The 17,470-nt window shown below is 38.4% G+C and overlaps 1 protein-coding gene across 3 annotated transcripts in view; it reads right to left on the reverse strand.

Moving 5' to 3' along the window:
• IMPA1 (inositol monophosphatase 1) overlaps window positions 1-17,470 on the reverse strand; it is a 36,041-nt gene that overhangs the window by 15,050 nt on the left and 3,521 nt on the right. The window contains exons 1-5 of one of the 3 annotated variants that reach the window (XM_037803106.1): window positions 16,426-17,437; window positions 14,743-16,305; window positions 11,691-11,753; window positions 11,159-11,292; window positions 540-644 (exon numbers count right to left, since the gene is read on the reverse strand). In XM_037803106.1, the coding sequence (XP_037659034.1) occupies window positions 540-644; window positions 11,159-11,292; window positions 11,691-11,753 (302 nt within the window). In that variant the 5' untranslated portion in view covers window positions 14,743-16,305; window positions 16,426-17,437. Of the gene's footprint in view, window positions 1-539; window positions 645-11,158; window positions 11,293-11,690; window positions 11,754-14,742; window positions 16,306-16,425; window positions 17,438-17,470 lie in introns of those variants that run through there. The other 2 variants (XM_037803107.1, XM_037803108.1) reach the window with 2 other exon arrangements.

Genomic DNA, 17,470 nt, shown 5'->3' on the forward strand with positions numbered 1-17,470 from the left:
GATAGCATTAATATATCCTTCTAACACATAGGAAAATTTAGGCTTAGAAAGATTAAGTAACTTGACCAAGGTCAGAAAGTCAATAGTAAAGTGACAGGATTCAAACCCAAGTCTGTTCACCCTAAAACTCATGCTGATTTTAATAGTGTTCTCTCTCTTTCTATAGACGCAACACTCCAATAATAATTCCTTCAATTTTTTCTTCATTGATCTTAAAAAAGCCACTAAACCCTCTAAGTAAAAACATTGTTGCTTGCCTATATTTTAATGTGGCTCAAAAAGTGAAAAAAAGCATGGTGAATAGGGCACTTCATAGCACAAGACAAATCCACAACATTAGTATTTCTTCCCTTTTTCACATCTGGTGAAAATTCTGCATAATATATTTTGTTCTATTATATTTTATCTACTCCTTATTCAAAAGAAGCATAAACAATTACAAAATTTTCTAAAGTATACATGTTCCTGAACAGAGTACTTAAAGGTCCATCTGGTTTGTATACAAACAGTAATCAAATATTAAAAATGTTAACACCTACCTATGTACAAAGTTAGTTGTTCCGTCAATAGGGTCAATGATCCACGTGGGGTTGTTAGTTAAGGCACTTTTTTCCCCAGCTGCCACAGATTCCTCACCAATGAAACTAAAAGCAAGAATGACAAACTCCCAGTCTTTACATTGTTTGCATCAATTTTCAAACCACAACATTTCTTTAGCTAGAGTCTACTATAAAGCAATGGAATTCTGTGTACGACACTTCTTTATTGATGCTCCTCTTTTTCATCGTGTAAAAACTGATGAAAGTGAGAAAGTTTTATTTCCCCCAGAGCAGAGTCAAATACAAAGTAACAGAATTCAGCATGTGTACACACGTGCACACACACCCGAAAAGGGCATTTGATGCAGGTGAAAAATCATTAAAGAAATGTGATGATTTTTAAAATATGTCCACAAATTCTGATACCCATTCCTCCAAGAGGTGGAGTCAAATATTCCTTGCCTTGAGTGCGAGCTGGACTTAGTGACTTGTTTCTAACCAACGAGATAAAGAAAAATGATAGTATGTGACTTTGGAGAATGATTCATAGAATGACACTGCAGCTTCCTTCTTGTTCTCTCTTGCCCTGGAGGAAGCCATCCACCCCTGTGGAGGGGACCTCATGGCAAGGCACCGAGGGAAGCCGCTGGCCTACCCCCACAGGGAACTGAAACCTGCTGACATTCACACAAGTGAACAGATCCACCAACCCTGCTGACAGTTTGACTGTAACTTCATGGGTAGCCCAGGCCAGAATCATCCAGTGAAGCTACTCCTAGATTTCTGACCCTAGGAAACCATGAGATAAATGTGGTCTGGAGTTGAAAGTTTTATCTATATGAGATAACTAATACAGAGAACATTAAATAAATATGATCAAAAGTCAATGAAAGACAATGCCTGTGATTAACTGTATAAATATAAAAAAGTTCTTTCATGAATTAGAACAAATGAATAACACTTCTGGAAGGTGCTAATAATAGAGGGGTATATAGGGAAAAAATGTACCAATTGTAAACTATGGATTATAGTGAACAGTAATACTTTAATACTCTTTCATCAACAGTAATAAATGTACCATACCAATACCATGGGTCAATAATGCGGGGTGGGGATAAGGGATATAGCAGGATTTGGGTTTTCTTTTTTATTTGTATTTCTCTTCTGGAGTAATGAAAATGTTCTAAAATTGATCACGGGGTTGTATGCACAACTATGTGATGACACTATGAGCCAGTGATTGACTTCGGATGGCTTGTATGGTGTGTGAATATATCTCAATAAAACTGCATTGAAAAAAATTAATGAGAAAGAAAATCACCTACCAAAATTACTGTGTCTACATGCCCCCCTAAAACATGCTATCCAATAAATCTTACGTAAATTCCATAAATGGTGTCTCAGTTCACTAGTTTTCTTCTTTCCTTTCTTACTCTTTTTTTTAATTCACACACCATACAATCCATCCTAAGTGTACAATCAATGGCTCTTGGTATAAATACATAGTCATGCATTCACCACCACAATATGAGAACATTTTCATTTCTTCTGGAAAAAAAAAAATCCCATCCCCCTTATTCCCCTCATCATTCACATTTAGCTTTGGTGTAGTGCCTCTGATACAATTAATGAAAGAATATTACAATGTTACTGTGAACTGTATTTTTTCCCATATACCACTCTATTATTAACACTTGTAATAGTGATGTATGTTTATTCTTGATCATGTAAGAACTTTCTTGTATTTCTACAATTAACAGTCAACGCCCACTATAGATTTTGCTATGTTACACAGTCCCAGGTTTTAACCTCTAGCTTTCCTTTTAGTGACACACTTGACCCTAGCCTGCCCCTTTCAACCATATTTGCACTCAGCATTGTTAATTACACTTACAGTATTGTGCTATCCATTCCCAAACATTTACAATCAACCTTATTAAACATTCTGTACTCCTTAAGCATCATTTGTCCAATCTCCACCCTGATAACCCATGCTCTCGAATTTAACTCCTACAGTTTGCTCATTATAATTAGTTCATGTTAGTGAAACCACACAATATTTGTCCTTTTGTCTCTGGCTTATTTCGCTCAACATAATATCCTCAAGGTTCATTCACGTTGTTGCATGCATCATGACTTTATTGCTGTCTTATAGGTGCATAATATGCCATCATATATGCCAGTTTCTCTCTCATCAGCTGGCAGGCATTCGGGCTGTCTCCATCTACTGGCAGTTGTGAGTAATGCCGTTATAAACATCACTGTGCAAATGTCTATTAATATCCCTGCTTTCAGTTCTTCTGAGTATATAACTAGTAACAGGACTGCCGAATCATATGGCAGTTCTATACTTAGCTTCCTGAGGAACTGCCAAACTACCTTCCAGAGGGGCTGTACCATTCTATCTTTCCATTAACAGTGACTAACGGTACCTATTTCTCTATATCCTCTCCAGCACTTGTAGTTTTTTTTTTTTTTTTATATATACAATGGCCATTCTAGTAGGTGTGAAATGGTATCACATTGTGGTTTCAATTTGCATTTCCCTAATAGCTTGTGCAGTTGAGCACCTTTTCATATGCTCTTCAGCCATTTGTATTTCCTTTTAGGAAAAGTGTCTATCCATGTCTTTTGCCCATTTTTGTTTTGTTTTGTTTTTGTTTTTAATTTTTTTTTATTGTGAGCTTTAACATATATACATGACAGTGATAACTTGCAAAGTATGATTTCACAAATAGCTAGCGAGCAAATTTCAAAGTATGTCATGGGTCACAGTTCCACAACTTCAGCCATTTCCATTATTGTAAAATATAACATACATATGGAAAGGTGTCTTCTCTTAATGTACAACTGAAGAAGCATCATATAGGTAATTTCAAAAATTGTTATGGGTTACAGTTCCACAGTTTCAGTTCTTTCCTTATTATACAATACAAGGTATATAAAGAAAGATGAAGACCTTCAAGGCACAATTCAATGAACAGCTATAGAGCAAATCCCAGAGGATGCTATAGGCTACAGTTCCACCATGTCATTTACCTCCTTCCAGCCCTTCCAACACCCCAGCATCCAAAAAAAATCTACAATTATATAAAGTTTCAGTATTCATAGACCTTTGTTAAATCTTATCTTGTCTTTTGCTACCCCTTCCTCTCACTTAACGTCTTTCTCCAACTATAGGGGTGTCTAGACAGTGAGCACCCTAACTTGCTCATATTGAAAGGGGGTCAAACCCCATGCTTTTAGTGACTCTGAACTGACTTTCCATCTTTTTGCCCATTTTTTAATTGAGCGGTCTGTCTTTTTATTGTTGAGTTGTAGGATTTCTTTTTATACTCTGATTATTAAATCCCTATCAGATACGTGGTTTCCAAATAATTTCTCCCATTGAGTAGGCTGCCTTTTAATTTTCTTAACAAAGTCCTTTGACATGCAAATGTATTCAGTTTTGAGGAGACCCCATTTATCTATTTCTTCTTTCACTGCTTGTGTTTTGGGTGTAAGGTTTAAGAAACCACCTCCTTCCACAAGATCCTTAAGATATTTCCCTACATTTTCTTCTAGGAATTTTATGGTCCTAGCTCTAGTGTTTAGGTCTTTGATCCATCGAGTCAATTTTTGTATTAGGTGTGAGACAAGGATCTTCTTTCATTCTTTTGCATAGATACCCAGTTCTCCCAGCACCATTTGTTAAAGAGGCTATTCTGTTCCAGCTGAGCGGACTTGGCTGCCTTGGCAAAAATCAATTGACCATAGATCTGACAGTCTATTACTGAACTTCAATTCTATTCCATTGGTCAATACATCTATCTTTATGCCAGTACCATGCTGTTTTGAATACTGTAGTTTTGGAATATGCTTTAAAGTCAGGAAATGTGAGACCTCCAACTTTATTTTTCTTTCTCAAGATGTTTATAGTTATTCAGGGCACCTTACCCTTCCAATAAATTTGATTACTGATTGTTCTATTTACGCAAAGTAAGCTCTTGGGATTTTCATTGGTATTGCATTGAATCTGTAGATTGAATTGGGTAGAACTGACATCATAACTATATTTAGTCTTCCAATCCATGAACACAGTATGTCCTTCCATCTATGTAGGTCTTCCTTGATTTCTTTTAGCAAGGTTTTGTTCTTTTCATCCTTGGTTAAATTTATTACTAGAAAATTTATTCTTTTAGTTGTTATTGTGAATATAATTTTTTTAATTTACTCCTCAGACTGCTCATTACTAATGTATAGAAACCTACCAACATTTGCATGCTGATCTTGTATCCTACCACTTTGCTGAACTTGTTTACTAGTTCTAGTAGCTTTGTTGTAGATTTTTCAGGACTCTACAAATATAGGATCATGTCATCTGCAAACACAGAAAGTTTGACTTCTTCCTTTCCAATATGGATGCCTTATATTTCTTTTTCTTGCTCAACTCCTCTAGCTAGAACTTAGAACACAATACTGAACAACAATGATGACAGTGGGCATCATTGTCTTGTTCCAGATCTTAGAGAGAAGGCTTTCAGTCTTTCCCCATTGAGTATGATGTTACCTGGGGGTTCTTTGTATATGCAGTTTTCATGTTGAGGAAGTTTCCTTCTATTCCTATCTTCTGAAGAGTCTTTATCAAGAAAGGATGTTGGATTTTGTCAAATGCATTTTCCTCATCAACTGAGATGATCACGTGGTTTTAAAACCTCCTTTGATTTGTTAGTGTGGTGTATTACATTAATTGATTTCCTTGTGTTGAACCATCCTTGCATACCTGGGATAAAACCCACTTGACACAGTTGCTATAATTCTTTTAATGTGCTGTTAGTTTCAATTTTCAAGTATTCTATTGAGGATGTCTGCATCTATATCAATTAGAGAAATTGGTTTGTAATTTTCTTGTAATGTCTTTGTCTGGCTTTGGTATTAGGGTGATGTTGGCTTCATAGAATGAGTTAGGTAGTGTTCTTTTCTCTTCAATTTTTTGGAAGAGTTTGAGCAGGACTGGTTTTAACTCTTCTCAGAATGCTTGCTAGAACTCAAGTGAAGTCATCTGGTCCTAGGCTTTTATTTATTGAGAGGTTTTTGATGACTGCCCTTTACTAGTGATTGGTTTGCTGAGGTCTTCTATTTCTTTCAGAATCAGTGCAGGTTGTTCATATGTTTCTAGGAAGATGTCCATTTCATCTAAGTTGTCTAGTTTGCTGTCATACAGTTGCTCATAGTAACCTCTTATGATCTCTTTTATTTGTGTGGGGTCAGTAGGAATGTACCCCCCTCTCATTTCTGATTTTATTTGCATCTTCTTTTTTTTTGTTTGTTTGTTTGTCTAGCTAAGGATTTGTCAATTTTATTGATTTTCTCAAAGAACCAACTCTGATTTGTTGATTCTATTGTTTTTTATTCTCAATTTCAATTATTTCTCCTCTAATTTTTATTATTTCTTTCCTCTGTTATTTCTCTCCTTCTGTTAGTTTACTGTTCTTTCTCTAGTTCCTCCAGGTGTGCAGTTAAGTTTTCAATTTTAACTCTTTCTTCCTTTTTAATAAAGGCATTTAGGGCAATAAATTTCCCTTTCAGCACTGCCTCTGCTACATCCCATAAGTTTTGATATATTGTGTTCTCATTTTCATTTGTCCCAAGATATTTACTGATTCCTCTTGTAATTTCTTCTTTGGCCCACTGACTAAGAGTGTGTTGTTTAACCTACATAAATTTGTGAATTTTCCAGTCCTCTGCCTGTTACTGATTTCCAGCTTTATTCCATTATGATCAGCTTTGTATAACTTCAATCTTTATAAATTTATTGAGACCTGATTTGTTACCCAACATGTGATGTATCCTGGATAATGATCCATGGGAACTTGAGAAGATGTATATATTGCTGTTTGTGCGGTGCATTGTTCTATAAATATCTGTTATGTCTAATTCATTTACCATATTATTCAAGATCTTTGTTTTCTTACTGTTCCTCTGTCTAGATGTTCTATCCATTGATGAGACTGGTGTACTGAAGTCTCCAACTATTATTGTAGAGCTGTCTATTTCTCCCTTCAGTGTTGCCAGTGTTTGCCTCATGTATTTTGGGGCACTTTTACTAGGTGCATAAATATTTATAATTGTAATTTCTTCTTGGTGGATTGCCCCTTTTATTAATACATATTGTCCTTTGTCTCTTCTAACAGTTTTGCATTTAAAGTCTATTTTGTCTGATTGTAGAATAACTATCCCACTCTTTTCTAGTTACTGTTTGCATGGAATACCTTTTTACAACTTTTCACTTTCAACATCTTTGCATCCTTGGGTCTAAACTGAGTCTCCTGTAGACAGACTATAGATGGATCATATTTTTTAAATCCATTTCGCCAGTCTACTTCTTTGGATTGGGAAGTTCAATCCCCACTCAATGTATTACTGTAAAGGCACACATTCTTCAACCATTTTATCCTTTGGCTTCTATACATCATACCTTATTTTTTTCTCTCCTTTTACCCTTTTAGTTACCATTACTGATACTCTTCATTTCTACACTCTCCTCCAAATTTTTCTCTCCTGTCTTTTCCTATCAGCTTGTAACACTCCCTTTAGCACTTCCTGTAGGGCAGGCCTTTTGTTAACAAACTCTCTCAGTTTCTGTTTATCTGTGACTATTTAAAACTCTACCTCATTTTTTTAAATTCAGTTTTATTGAGATATATTCACATATCATACAATCATCCATGGTGTACAATCAACTGTTCACAGTACCATCATATAGTTTTGCATTCATCATCCCAATCTATTTTTGAACATTTTCCTTATACCAGAAAGAATCAGAATAAGAATAAAAAATAAAAATAAAAAAGAACACCCAAATCATCCCCCCCATTCCACCCTATTTTTCGTTTAGTTTTTGTCCCCATTTATCTACTCATCCATCCATCTCCCTCATTTTTGAAGGACAGTTTTGCTAGACATAGAATTCTTGGCTGGCAGTTTTTCTCTTTCAGTACCACTACTTTCTCAGCTCCATGGTTTCTGATGAGAAAGCCACACTTAGTCTTATCAAGTTTCCCTTATAGATGACGAATTGCTTTCTCTTGCTGCTTTCAGAATTCTCTTTGTCTTTTGGCATTTGTCTTGAGAGTAGGTCTATTCAGATTTATTCTGTTTGGAGTACATTGCACTTCTTGAACCTGTACATTGATCTTTCATAAGAGTTACAAAATTTTCAACCATTATTTCCTCAAATATTCTTTTTGCCCTTTTATCTTTTCTTCTTCTGAGACACACATTACATGTATATTCATGTGCTTTGTGCTGTCATTCAATTCCCTAAGACTCTGCCCAATTTTTTCTATTCTTTCCCTACTGTTCTTTTGTATCTAAGATTTCAGATGTCCTATCCTCTAGTTTACTTAACATTTCTTCTGCCTCTTCAAATCTGCTGTTGTACATCTCAATTGTATTTTTAATCTTTTCTGTTGTGCCTTTCATTCTCTTATGTTCTGTTATTTTGTGAGTGCTTTCACATTCTTATGCTCACTGTTCCGGTTTGCTAATGCTACCATTATGTAAAGTATCATAAATGGATTGGCTTTTATAAAGGGGGTTTATTTGGCTACAAATCTACAGATCTACGGTCATAAAAGTGTCCACACTAAGGCATCAACAAGAGGATACCTTCACTGAAGAATGGCCAATGGCATCCGGAAAACCTGTTAGCAGGGAAGGCACATGGCTGATGTCTGCTGATCCTTTGCTCCGGAGTTCTGGTTTCAAAATGGCCCTCTCCAAAATGTCTCTGGACTAGCATCTCCAAGCATCTCCAAGCATCTTTAAGCATCTTTAAGCATCAGCTCCCAAGCGTCTCTCCAAAAGTCTCTCTCAACTGCTCTTAGGGTATTTTGTCTTCTCTTCGCTTCTCCAGAGCAAACACAGGGCTAGCATCTCAAAGCATCAGCAAGCGTCTGGGTCTGTGTCGGCTCTTAGCTTCTCTTTTAAATACTCTAGTGAACTAATCAAGAACCCCACCGCCCCAATGGGTGAGGTCAAATCTCCATGGAAACATTCAATCAAGTGGTTACACCCTAATTAAAAAGATTAATAAGTCTGCCCCTATAAGACTGCATTAAAGAAGATGGTTTTTGAGGGGATATAATATATCCAAACCAGCACACTCACCCAGTGTCTTCTTTATATCCTTCATGTCTTTTGCCACATTTTCCTTCATTTTGTTGAATTGATTTAGATCTGTTTGAACTCCTTAATTAGTTTCTGTATCTTATCTGAAGTTTTAGTTTGTTTCTTTGACTGAGTTATATCTTTGTATTTCTTAGTGTGACTTGTGAGTTTTTTGCTGGTGTCTAGGCAGCTTATTTTCTTGATTAGTTTATTCTGGAGGTCACATTCTTTCTCTTGCCTAGGGTTTTCTTGATCGGCTTTGTGCTATAATTTCTTCTTTGACACTTGGTTCAACTTATTCTAGACCTCTAGAGCAGCTAATGTTTAACTGATCAGAATTTTTTCAGCTCTATTTATCTGATTCTTGCCCTGCATATGTGGTATGATTTTTTAGATTGTCCTATTTATACAATTGTTTCACCCACAGGAAAAAGCTTCCTCTACCCTCTTCCCTCTCTAGGAATGCTGATCTATTCTGTTCTATATGTTTTTAACACTCCTTTCATTATCCCTAGCTACTTTTACCTGGGGGATTGATTCTGGGAGGAGGGTCCCTCTGGAGAGGACCTACCTTAGCCAGTGTTTCCCAGACAAGAAAAGGTCCAGGACTCAGGAAGAGGGTGTAGGTCAGTACCAAGGATGCCAATCTCTTCTATGAAATCTTCTGATTCTGTGCTTTTCCTGTCCTGCCCAGAAGATGGCACTCTTCAGCCCGCAACGCCCCAATCTCAATATGGTACTGCACCTTTAATTCTCAGCTGACTCTGCTCCTGAAGGGTGCATGGTTGAGACAGAGGCTGCCAATGGATTTTTGCTAGTTGAAACTGTTGCTGGTATACCTGCCCCTGGGATATAAATTCTCTAAATAACAGCCACTACCTGCACTGGGCCCTGTCCCTCCCCTTTTTCTTGGGGAAGAACCATTTTTCAGCAACCTGTGTCCACCACCTGAGAGATTACTGAGGCTCTTAATCAGCCCCACTTCTGCACCTGCCTGGGGCAGGACTGAAACAGAGACTGCCAGTTGCTTTCTTTAATGGACTGTTTAAAAAATATAGTTGTTCTCAGACCTGGAGTCTCAAGAGCACCCCAAGTTTGCCAATCAAGAGCCCTGTCTTCCTCTTTTCTTGGGGCAGAGCCTCCCTTCAACAAACTGATCTCCGCCACCTCGAGAAGCCTCTATGTCTCTCTAGCTGCCCTGCTTCCTCCCCTGCTGAGATTGGAGTTGAAACAGAACTGCTGGGTTCATTCTTTCTTGGGTGAGTTGTAAATTTATGTGTGCTTGGAGCTGGTATCCAGCAGTCTGAATTTGCTAATCAAAAGCCACAATTGGTGCCTGGCTGAGTCCCCCTACTCCTGATCCTAGGAGAGAGGGCTTCTATTTCCAGCCAGTGTTGTGCCAGTGGGGGATGGGCACCAGCCTCCACAACATGGAGAGATCTACTTACAGCTACTTATAGCAATTTATCAGTCTCTTTCTTCCACTCATTCCTGGCTGGTGTACGATGTGCTTCTGGTCTCTGGAACCTCCCAAACTGTTGTTTCAGACAGTTCTTAGCTATTTACTAGCTGCCCTGGAGGACAGACTGAATCCATCCCTATGCTGCCATCTTGGGTTTGTTTCTCCCTACTTTCTTTTTTATTTCTTTTCCTTTATTCAACATTAAATTATCCTAATAATCATTATCATGATCTTCTTTTATCTCCTTTTCTCCTAGCTGCAAAGCTTTTTATTGGGAGAAAGTATATTTAGCCATAGCATTAAACATTTTTTATTCTCATTAGCTAAAAAGAGTTGGGCATGACAAGGAAGATGCAGACAATGAAAATGCTAAAGTTTTAAAATGATGACAATTATCTCTTCTATATTTCTGGGCCTATAAAAGAGCCCTAATTTGAACATTTTCTCTCAGACTCCCTAAAGATACAGCCACTCAACTATACAGAGAAGTTTACAACATAGAGAATAAAACTGAGCTTCTGAATCATGCCTGTAGTGGACATCTGTCATCCTGACTGCCCAGCATCCAAACACTCCTCTTATTCTGAAGGAATCCAAATATTCCTTCTCCTTCTTCCCTGGCAGTTGGAGCATGGGCATAAAGCCTAAGCTCAGCAAGCAGATGTTCCTGGTCGGGATTTGTAACTTTGAGCTAATGAGGTAATAAGGTAAAGGAATAAAGCTAGGTAGAGAATATTCAAAGCTATCACAGCCAAGAGTGAAGCCAAAGGCTCCCAGCAGCATCCTAAGCAATGGCTCCTGTGGCAGCCTGGCATGCTTTCCTCCCATGCTTCTTGCCTGCACCCAGCTCTCAGGATTCCTGAGCCACCCTAATGTCCTCTAAATAAATTCCTTTTCAGGGTAAGTTAGCTAAAGTCAGTGTCTGTGTCTAGAATCAAAAGTCTCATTTAGTAAATTGACTCCAACCCAGTTACACTTTATCATTTGAAATTGAAAAAAGGAATACCTGTGAGATGGATACTTTTCCTTTATGGCAGAGAAAAGCATTTTTTCAATTTGTTGGTCAGTAGCTGTTACCAAATCAGCCGGAGAACTTTTAATCGTAACATCCATTTCATTTTTTAGAGCTTCACGAACCACCTAAAAAGATTTGTTTGGTTAGCAAATAGAAAAGGCATAACTAATTTTAAGTCAGACTAAAGGTGAAATACAGAAAATGGTTTAAAACACTGAACCAGTCTTAACTGAATTTTCTTAAGAATTTCTTACATACCACAATGACTATAAAATAAGCCTTTAGTGGTTGTGACCTTTTAGATACAAAAACCATATAATCTTACATCCTGTTTGAGATTCACAACAGTGAGGTTATCAGAAAAAAGCTTTCAACAGAACTGAATATCTATTTATCTGGGGTATTCACGCTATTTAAAGTGTTTAGTAAAATGAAAACAAATGTGATTTAATCAAAATAGCATGTTTTGTTTAACAGTGCAACCAACACACTGTACACAACCATCACATTACGGCTGACATACCTCTCCGGCCTGTCTTGCTAGGGTTATTGCATAATCCATGCATTCCTTCCAAGGATCAGCCATCTTGTGAATAAATTTCACACATATTAGCACAAAGCAGTTACAAAACTTAAAAAGCCTTAATTATACAAGTTAGTTCAAAAAAGGATCTCAATTAGCCAACATATTTTTATTTCTTTTCACTCATCCCTCTCCTATTCTGGAATTCAATTATTTTAAAAATTCATTCCTAGACCCAATAAAAGCCACTTTTTATCTAAATCAGTCCACTTGTACTGTACATTTTCATAACAAAAATACCTTATGAAAGTCTCTTCCAAAGTGTCCATGCCACATCACATTTTTTTGAAAACACTGGGGAATGGAGAAGAAAGGGCACAAGAAATTGATAGGTGCACATTTGGGTAGAGAATAAAGTGAAAATAAGAGAAAGACACTTGGAATACTGAAATAAAAGAAACTTTGAAGGGAAGGAGCAAAATGCATAGGCACTAACTGAATGCCAGGTAGTATATTAGGTGCTTTACACAAGAGAGCTATTTTTTTTTTTAATGAGTCTGTGAAAATGAAGAACTTAAGGCTCAGAGATGATAAATAATTTTTCCCAAAGTAATACAGACTAGATGACAGTCAGATTTTGAACCCTACTCTGATTTTAAAGTCCACTGCTCTTTCTATTGCTCTTTCTTTTAATTTCTACATTCTGAAGGAAGAAAATTCCAGGATTATAAAAATTAAATTTAAAAAAAAGGATAGGAATTTACTTCTCTGAATTTCAGAAATGGAAAAAACAACATATCTGTGTTTTGAACTGTCTAGCTTTCCCGACTTCTGAAGAGAAAACTAAAATAACCTACCTCTGCTTGACCACACACTAAAATCAGTACCTAGCACACTGAATTTTAAGCTGTAAGATTCAGAAATGTGTGGGATCATTTATAAAGCAGTCCTATTTCTGTTTCCCATACAACTGTCTACGGAAGAATAACTGACACAGTTTCATCCCAAAGACGACTCGGAATTCTTTAACACGGTGCTCACATTATAGGAAAGTAAAGAGGAGAGGAGAGCAGGGAAAGGACAGACACACTGAGCTGTTTCTGCTACTTGCTTTGTCTTCCTGATAGAAACATTTTAAAAACTTAAAAAGAAAGTCACCTTTTGAGTTATAAACATAACTGCTTAGAGCCCTTCAAGAATCCAAATCCTTTTTTCCATTCTCATTCACTCTGATTCCAATTCTTAACAGAACTAGATGTTCTCAGGATACATCTGCTTTCTTGCCAAAAACTTTGCTCAATCCACTCACACCCCTCACTCTCTAACAGCACCTATAAAACTCCCACTAATTCTTCAAGGCCCATTTCAAATCTATCCTGTCTTCTAGGGACTCTCTACCCAGAAGTCATGATTTGTTTAATCACTAAATAGATATTTACTGAATACCTACTATATGCTGTGCATTGTACCACAGTGAGGAAAAACAGGCCCCATTCATACTTCCTCTCTAGTGGGGAGTCAGACATGAAAAAAAAAATCACAGATTACTTGCAAAATCAGAACCGTAATAAAGGCTAAGAAGGAGACGTATGAGAGAAGCATATAACAGGGGAACTACGACCTGTTCTCAGGAATCAGATAAGGTTTCCCTAAAGGCATGATTAAATCAAGATCTGAAAGACAAGAGAACAGGCATTAACTAATAAGTGCAGGATGCCTGGTCCCTGAAGAGAAACTGAGCGGCCTAAGCGTGGTACCACAGCACAGAGATGAAGGCAAACAAGTTGAGCCTGGGAGGTGATAGTGATCACCCTGCTCACGGCCTTACACATAAGGATTTTGATTTTGATTTTGATTCTGATTTGCAGAACCATGAGGGATCATTTTACTGTGGCTACAAAACAGAACGGGCTGCAGGGTAGAGGGAAGAGCAGAGGGTAGGTGTGAGTAGACTACTTAAAGAAATTTAGATTTAGGATGCAGCACTGCCGAGGAGAACTGATGGCTGGATTAAGTCTGGGGGTGGGGTGGAGAGGGAGAGTCAAGAGGTACTTGCTTTGCGGGAACTTAGTTAACAGGTTGCATATGGGGTCTGAGGGAAAGGATGAGCTTCATGATGCCTAGATTTCCCACTCTGGCAACTAAATGGAGATATAATGGTGACATCAACTGAATCAGGGAGCAATGGAGAAAAGAGTCAAGTTTGGGATTCGGGTAGAAAATAGGGAGATCAAAAGTTCAATTAGAGGACTAGGGGCCTTTGTGAAACCAAAAGAAGATATCAACCAGGCAGCTGAGTATATGGATCCTGAGCCCAGAGGAAAGGTATGGACTGCAGATACAAATATGTAAGTCATTTGAGTAGGCAACAACTTAGGTCCCGTGTCTCAATGACACACAGGAGGGAGCTCTGCCCTGGAAGAGCCCGTATAAAACTTAGTACATCGCTCTTAGAGCACTCAGCAATATCTTCCTTGCAATTTAGTCTTTTGTGTGCATGCCTTCTCTTCTCAACCAGTTTGTAAACTTCTCAAGGAGAGGTCATATTTTATTCACCTTCATTTTCCCAAAACCATAAACATTATAAACGTCTCCAACTGTTCCCAGCGATGAGAGCCACGCCACTTCCCTCGCTGTCACCTATTCCCAGCGGCGCTAAGGGGATCTGGGGCGCTGCCCCATCAACTACTTTGGGACGACGTGACCCTGAGAATGTCCAGGTCTCTCTGAGCTTCTTGGGTGTCGGCAGAATGAACTGGGGAGGGTTATTTTACATAACCTCCCACGAGTATTAAGTAAAATCGCGTGGGCGAAACCACTACACACAAGTCGGGACTGTTCCGGGTGTCACTCGGCGGCGGCCCCGGATGGCCCCGAAGGGATAGAACCGCCCCAGCCGCGGCCTCCATTCCTGGGCGCCCACCCGCACCACCCACCGCGCCCACTCCCGCCAGCCGCAGGCGGCCGCGACGAACCGCCCAGGTCCTCAGCGCCCGTCGCCCGCCAAGAACGCACGAAGGCCTGCGCGGGGTCCCGAGAACTAGTGTCTCACCTTAGCGTGTGAGGTGGGCTTTTAGGGGGTACCCCTTTCTGCCGTGGGATGAATCACGCCGATCCTATCTTCCGGAGGGAGAGCGGAACGCCCAGGACAGGAAGTCCCGCCTCCTGACGCCCCGCCCACACAGAGCGTAGATGCCTTGGAAGCCCCGCCCCAAGCTGCCCCTGGGAGTAGCTCCAGCTTCTCACCTCCAACTTTTCTAACTTCTTTAGTTCTGTTGGCCTTTCCTCTTTACTTAGCTTACCAATTCTTCTTTTCTCCACTCACCCTCGTTTTCCTTTTTCACTTTTTTCTTCTTTTCATTTATTCTGTAGTACCATTTTGGCAAAGCACAAATTGAAGGTATGACTCCGATTGTGCAACTTTTATTCGCTAAACCTATACTAGGTATGAAATGTTTGGTTTTTGTTTGTTTTATTTTTTTATAATTGGTGGCCAGAACCCACTGCCTCTATTCTAAATAATTCATTTGGTTATTTGTTGAGGACTTGCCATCCTCCAAGTGCTTTTATATGTATTATTTTAATTAGTTGCAACAGTTCCGCGAGGAAGGTATGGTTAGCTTCATCAAACAGATGAGGAAAACTGAGGTTCAGAAAAGTTAGGTAATTTGTCCTTAGGTCACACAACTAGAGCAGAGAGTGGAACACACGGACTCCAAAGTCCACAGTGGGAATGAATGCATGACACATTGATGGGAATATTGTGGTCCTTAAAATGTTTCCTCTTCTTGAAATAACAAGTCTGGCATCTTAGTATATGTATTCTTACCATTATCAAGTAAAAAACATTGCACAAGTATAGCATTTGTAGCCACAACATGTCCAAGAAAGCAGGTTATTCAGCAACTTCCTTGTGAAATGATTGCTTCCCTTAATTTCATCAAAAGATGGAGTGTTGTAATCAACATTCTGCAAATGAAACACATCTCAAGGATGAATGATATGAATTGTGGACCCAATCCTCAAACCTCATAAAAAGCCAGATCTTTGTCTTTTTCTCAAGAATTCTGCCTTAAATATCTGATTTGGATACAGCCATTTATCTGGCAAATGATGCTTTTGTTTTCCTGATTTAAAAAAAAAATACCTTCAGAATTTTTTTTTGGTTCATTGTTATCAGTCTTTAAAAAAAAAACTTGCGTACTATATATTGACAACTGTAGATTGTTAACTAAATAAAAATTTTCGGGTGTTTTCAGAAATGCCAATCAGAGTCATCTTTAAACCTCCTGTAAATGAACACTAATTTGGCAAAGCTGATAAAATCCCAGTGTAAGGAATATGAACTAAGATAGTCATAAGATCAAATCTGTTATTCCTTCAAGTTAAAACCATTTCCAACTTCCTTATGTCAAATGAGCAGGGAGTATAGTCTTTTTCTAGGGGTTCAGCTGCTGCCTCACAATTATTCCCAAGTAATTCCAAGAGTTTCTTCAGTCTAGAAGGGGCATTCTGTTTCCAAATGCCATGGTGAAGGTGAATTGAAGAATCTGTCCAACACATAGGGAGGTCTAGGTGGCTTCCATCCATGAGCGAGGTTCTACTTATGTTAAACCTCAAAATGAAAGAAAGGTGTATTAGTCAGGGTTCTTAAGGGAAACAAAACAGACAGACAACATATGTATATGTTTATATATTATATAAATTTAAGATTTTTTTATAGGAATTGACTCACATGACTCTGGGGATGGGCAAGTCCAAATTCCATAGGACAGGTTGTAAACGGGAACTCCACTGAAGGTTTTTGATAAATTCCCAATGAGAAGCTGGCTGGCTGAAGTAGAGATGGAAATTCTCCCTTCTGAATGCTGAAATAATTACTCCTTTTAAAGGCCTTCAACTGATTGGATGAGACTTCTCTCGTTGTTGAAGGCAATCTCCTCATTTGCTTGTAGATGTATTCAGTCTTAGATGCAATCAATTTATGATTTAAGTCCACAAAATGTCCTCACAGTAACAATCAGGCCAGTGCTTCCTTGACCTAATAACTAGACACCAAAACTAGGCCAAGTTGCCACATGAACTTAAATGTTCCAAGAGGTGAGATCCAATACTTTTCCTCCTTAGTGACCTGACTGAACATGAAGGGGTTTCAAGGTAGGATGTCCTTTATTAAGCCAGAAAGTGGTCTGGTTTCATTCTTCCCCATGCTCAATAGGTGCCCAGTTGCCCTGTGTTTGTATAAGCAAGAGAGCCACTACGGTGATTCTTCCCAAGCAATCTTGGCCATCTTGCTAATTCTACTTAGTCTCTGGAGCTGACTACATTTAAATGGAAGCTCCTTTCACTAACAAATTTCACATCCCACATACCAAGACCCTCTCAGTTAATAGTTGTTCAGTGGGCTTTGATAAAACATGATCAAATTTATATGTACAATGTGCAGGTGCTCTCTGGTAACAACTCCAGGATCCCTAACAGGATTTAATCTTGATGTAATTGCAGATATTGGTTAAGACACTGGCAGCCCCTTATGATCCCAACAGCTTTCTCAGAAATAGGTATTGTGTGTCATATAATTGTTATCCTTGGTACAGAGTATCATAGAGTCATTTCTCTTAAGGGTTGGAAAGAAACTTTTTAAAAAAACTAGCTTAGCCCATCTACCTTTGGATCTTTTGTCAAACCAATCATGGTGGCTGTGTAAAGTAGTTGGTATGAACTCAACTCATTAGGCAAGTCTACTTCATGCCACTCATTCTTAAAAAAAAAAAAAAAGA

Source organism: Choloepus didactylus, chromosome 14, assembly GCF_015220235.1.
Source record: "Choloepus didactylus isolate mChoDid1 chromosome 14, mChoDid1.pri, whole genome shotgun sequence".
Classification (NCBI taxonomy): domain Eukaryota; kingdom Metazoa; phylum Chordata; class Mammalia; order Pilosa; family Megalonychidae; genus Choloepus; species Choloepus didactylus.